The 5,622-nt window shown below is 46.8% G+C and overlaps 1 protein-coding gene across 1 annotated transcript; it reads left to right on the forward strand.

The window, feature by feature from the left end:
- Positions 1-4,323: 4,323 nt before the first annotated feature.
- On the forward strand, positions 4,324-5,622 carry LOC120705021 (L10-interacting MYB domain-containing protein-like). Its single transcript, XM_039989564.1, has 2 exons — positions 4,324-4,848; positions 4,930-5,622. The coding sequence occupies exons 1-2, from the start codon at positions 4,522-4,524 to the stop codon at positions 5,140-5,142; spliced, it is 540 nt and encodes a 179-aa protein (XP_039845498.1). The 5' UTR covers positions 4,324-4,521; the 3' UTR covers positions 5,143-5,622.

The raw sequence follows: 5,622 nt of genomic DNA on the forward strand, positions 1-5,622 counted from the left end.
GGCTTTGCAATGGTTGGATAGCTGGTTGATGGGCTTAATTTTTGCGTACCAGCGATCAAACCCATGCGTTTGGGCTCAGCGCAACTAAGGCGCTATTTAGTTGACGAAAAGTTGTTAGTTTTGATACTATAGAATATTTCGTTGTTACTTGACAAATAATATTCAATCATAGACTAATTAGACATAAAATATTTATCTCGTGCTAATCAGTTAGACTATATAATTAGTTATTTTTTCAACTACATTTAATGTTCCATGTATGTGTCCAAACATTCAATTGGATGTGGCGGCCCATACCGACCGCAGTTGCATGTCACGGAAGTACATATTCCCTAATCCTAGAAGCACCGTGGGCAGCCAAAACCTGTTGGATTTAATGTGAGCCAAGCCCAATATTATATCTAATTAAATCAAATAATTCTAAGACCCGTATTAAATATTTTTGTGCTACCACATAAAATGCAGTTTATCAAGAGTAAAAATTAATGACTAAAAATTTCTCCTAACAGCTGATTGCAACAGGTGATGTATGAAGATGCAATTCAAGTAGTGACTGAGGCAATTGGTAATATACGGACTGTAGCATCTTTCTGTGCAGAGAAGAGAGTAATTACATCATATACACCCAAAAATGCAAAGCTTCAATGAAACAGGGCATTCGAAGCGGAACGGTTGGAGGCCTTGGTTTCAGTTTTTCGAACTTATGATGTATCTTGCATATGCTCTTTGTTTCTATGTTGGTGCACTGTTTGTCCATGAAGGCAAATCAACTTTTAAAGACGTTTTTAGAGTAAAGGATACACATTGGACATCATTTACTGACTTACATAAGGACATTTTGTTGAGTGGCACACTAACTTGTCTGGTGATTGGCAGGTTTATTTTGCTTTGATTTTCACAGCTTTTGGAGTTTCCCAAACAAGTGGAATGGCAACAGATTCAACAAAAGCCCAGGAATCCACTGTTTCCCTACTAGCTATCATAGACAGGAAGCCTAAAATCAACTCGACTAATGATGAAGGCATTATGCTAGAAAACGTTGACGGAAATATAGATTTCATACATGTAAACTTCAAATACCCTTCCCGCCCAGATGTCCAAGTGCTCAGCGACTTTACTTTGGACATTCCATGTGCGCTATCGTCGAGTAGAGCATGCGTGCATGTTGTGGTGACTGGAACTCAATGCTATTAACGTTGGTTGGAAGGCGTTTCATCTTCTAAGAGCATGGTTAATAATAGAGAAGTGCTTGGCTATAACCTAAGGTACATGAATCAAGTTATACAAATCTTGCACCCAAAAAATTAGCACTATAGAAATCTAAGGGTGCCTTTGGTTGGGCTTTTGGTTGTGACTTTTGCCTCCAAAAACCAAAAGCTCAACCAAAGTACTCAAAAGTCAGATGTGCTTTTGTCCAAAAATAGCTTTTAGTGCAGTACAAATCAAAAGCACTTCACCCACTGCTTTTACTGGCTTTTGGGTCAAAAAAATTACCGACCTGTCACTGCTTATGAGAATAACGATTCGCGTTCTATTTTTTTCGCCCTTCCTCTCCCGACCCTGCGACTGCTCACCGCCGCGACCTCGCCCCCTCCGCTTCCTCGCCGCCGCCCCATCCTTTCGCCTCCGCAAGCTCGCTCCACCGCGAGCTCCCCCTGCCGCCGACGCCTGCTCGCCCTGCTGCCTCGAGCTCGCGTCGCCACTTCCTTGTTGCCGCCCCATCCCTCCGCCGGGGCGAGCTCTACCGCGCCAAGCCGCCGCGGGCTTCGCCGCATGCACTCATTGAGGACACAGGCTTCGCCCCTAGGCGAGCTCGGTGTTGGCGCTCCTTAAGTATCCATTTTATCACCTGTTTAATTTTGATAATGGCATTGATTTAATATCAGAATCACTAACCATCTTAACCTCGGCCCAATTATTGGTCGTTTTCGCGTTTGCACATATATTTTGGAGGTACTTCATTTTTGCAGGTTTTTGACCAATTTTGGAGCATGAAATGGCGAGGCCCACGATCACGCGATGACACGAAGAAAGACAAAGGCCAAAGCCCGAACAAAGGATCGAAGGCCATGATGATTAGAGGCCCGTTCATGCACATCCACCCTCCAATGAAGCCCAAAAGACAAAGCCCACAAGATAAGATCAAGATACTTCGGGGCTAAGCAAAGCAAAGAGATATTTAAGGAAGGATTTTTCATCCTATCCTTCTCCTCGAAGAAATCTCGAAAATAACGACGTCTAATGGGGTGCAATCGTGAAAGACATAAACTCTAGAAGATTCCAGGAGACTTGGGGAGAAAGATGAATATGAGCCGGCGAAGGAAAGAGCCAGGCCGGCCGGCCTAGGCTCATTGGGCCGGCCGGCCCAGCCCTTTTTTAGGTCGGTTCGACCTCCCCTTTGACCGAGGGTTCCCTGAGGCTATTTAAAGACCCCTCCCCAAGGTTCACGGAGAGATCAATTCGGGAGACGACGCCAAGGAGCAGAGAAGATAGAGGGACACCTCTCGGAGAGCCGAGGGTCGTGCTAGTTGTCTAGGGTTTGCCCTAGCCGACGTGGGAACCTTGCAAGGAAGACCACGTCGGAGTTCTGGAGCTAGGATCATCAAGATCAAGGTACGGCCCCGGTTGTGATCTTGTGATGTACTATCATTCATGGTGAAGTTATTTGTGATTCCGAATGTTTAGCGACCATGTTCTCTCTTTCGATTTCGTTTTTTTCTTTGGGTTCGCTTCATCCTAGATCTATTATCGAGATAGATCGCTTAGCATGATCTTGTAGTCATGGTGGCTAGAGGTTCATGACGGAACTACCAAAGGGGGTTCGACTTGCTTCAGGGTATTTCGTTCAAAAGGGGGGGCGTCGTGACAGGCCGTCTCCACAGAGCAGGCGGAGTATCGAGGGATCGGATTGGAGATTTTGAGTTTAAAGATGCTTTTCATTGAGATTCACATCTATCTTACTTCACTACATCTAGCTGGAACTACAACATATGCATGATCTAGGTGATCTAGATTGGTTATCTCTAACTTTCTCTCGCTACCTTCGGTGTTTGTCGTTTTTAGTAGATTAGATTCGTTTTACACCACATCAACACAAAGGAATCTCTATGCTAGTAGATTGTTTCTTGTCTCTTTGGTTCCGTGGATTGATAAACCTTGGGGGAATACTCTGAGGGAAAAGCTACACGAAACCGTGCGCTTGCGGTATATAAATCGGGGGCGCTAAGGAGCGTCAACACTCGGCCGCACTCGCAGCAGCCGCCGGCGCGGGCTCCGCCCCGAGGGACGAGCTCCGCCGCGGGCGCAGCCACCGCCGGCGCCTCCGCCACGCACAGCCGCTGCCGGCGCGGGTTCCTCCCCAAGGGACGAGCTCCGCCGTGCAGAGCCGCCGGCGCGGGTGCGGCCTGATGCTCCTGCCAGAGGACAGAAGAGATTGGAGAGAGAGAGAGAGATGAAGAAGAAGATGAGGTGAGAGAGAGAGAGAGGAAGAAGATGTAATTTGTCTCGATGACATCTAGGGTCCGCTTGGAAGTGAAAGAAATTTTACCCAAAGCCACAGCTGCTCAACCAAACAGATTTCTAGACAACATCTCACAACAGCTTTTTCAAAAGTCATAGCCCACAACAGTTTTTCCAAAAACCGCAGCCCAACCAAACGCACCCTAAGGCCCTGTTTGTTTTAGCTTCATGCAGCTTGTGCTACTCCAACTAGCTGAAAAAGCTACAATCTACCCCAAACGGACTCGCTTTTCCCACTAGTGAGGAGATGCAAAAGCTAATTTTTGCCTACGGTCGAAAAGCTTGGCGAGAGGAGCTTCCCGAGCTTCTGCGCATCAGGGTTATGAACCTCCCCATCAGTTTGTATAGAATTACCCGCTTCTGCCACTGGTATATATAGCAAATCTCCCGTTCCCCACCTCCTTCCCGAGCGCTCTGTCTAGCGCCGTCTCCTCCCGAGTGCTCCGCTTGCGTTGCCCCTCCCGGCGCGAGAGCGCCTGGCGCACCCCGCTCCCCATTCCCCTCCGTCGAATCCCGCTCCTCGGACCCCTCCATCGCCGGTCGGACCCTGCTCCCCGCTCCCTCCATCGCCGGTTGGCCCCCACTCCCTCCGTAGCCCGTCGGCCCATGCGGCAGCGGCAGCTGCCCTACACTTGCGCCCTTCAGGTCCAGCCGACGCCGTGCCCCTGCTTGCCCGTCCGCGGCCGAAGGACGCGTCCCCGTGCAAGCTGCGGTGGCAGCGGCCCTGCCCCTACTCGCCCGTTCGGCCAGAGGTACGACGTCGTGTAGCAGCTCCGTCCGACAGCCTCGCAGCTTCGCCTGCCGGTGATCCGTTTCCTCTCTGACCAGCGGCCCAGCTCCATGTAGCCACGGTAAGCACAACTTCCATCCCACACTAGTTAGGGATTTATGCATAGGGTTTGGATTTGATTAGTTCATGGCTGAACATTGGATGAGCGTAGATAGATGTATGGGTATGAGTAGTTGTATGTTGCTTATTGTTGAGTAATTTTGTTAGTATAGATGGACAAAGCAAAGGTGAAGACACCAAAAGCAGTATGGGATGCATATGCAACCAAATTTTTTTGCCAGATTTGTAAGGAAGAAACTCTAGCTGGGAATAGGCCAGGGACTACCTTGAGTTCCATTGGGTACAAGAATCTTGAGGAAAATTTTTTTGCTGTCACCAAACGACACTATCCACATGGAAAATTAAAGAACAAATGGGATGCTTTGAAGCCACAGTACAACTTGTGGTTGGATTTGAAGAGGGCTGCAACTGGTCTTGGTTTCGATGTTACAAAGGGGATAATTACATCAAGTGATGAATGGTGGGAGGACAAGATAGCGGTAAGTAAAATTGAAAGTTGTTTATTTTTTTATCCTTGAAAACAAAGTTCTGATAAATAACACATATGACTTCTTTTTCAGCAAAACAAGAAATATGCAGCCTTTCGTGAAGCACCTATGGACAACCTTGATGAGCTTGAAGTTATGTTTCAACACATCAATGTCACAGGTTTATCTTCGGTCATTCCGGGAGTTCAAAAAACAACAGCTCCCATTGATGTTGATGATGATAGTAATGACAACGAAGAAATTGGACATGCTGGACAGGATGCAAAAAAAGGAAGTAAAACGTAAAGCTAATGCTATTGATAATCTTTTTAGCCCTAAGAAGAAGGGTAGGAACCCTATGGTTAAGCAAGTGTCACGACTTATCGATGTGCTGGCTACTAGTAAGAGCAAAAATGACCAAAAGGTTGAAGATGACATCATAGAGCTCATGGATCAAGCTGTCAATGCAGGGGCTAGGGAAGGGAGTGATGAGCATTTTATGGCCAGCCAACTCTTTGTTAAGCGCAAAAATCGTGCAGTGTTTCGTTCCATCAAAAGTAATGAAGGAAAGATGGCTTGGCTGAAGAGGATGTATGAAGAGAGGAAAAGGAAATAGACTAGTCTCACTCATGTGCTGTATCCTTTTATGTAATGCTACCCTTTTATTTCAGCTGTGTCTATGTAATGCTACCTTTTTATTTCAGCAGTCATTCTATGTAATGCTACCTTTTTATTCCAGTTGTGTCTATGTAATGCTACCTTTTTATTTCAGCCGTGTCTATGTAA

The sequence above is a fragment of the Panicum virgatum genome, chromosome 4K, assembly GCF_016808335.1.
Source record: "Panicum virgatum strain AP13 chromosome 4K, P.virgatum_v5, whole genome shotgun sequence".
NCBI classification, from domain to species: domain Eukaryota; kingdom Viridiplantae; phylum Streptophyta; class Magnoliopsida; order Poales; family Poaceae; genus Panicum; species Panicum virgatum.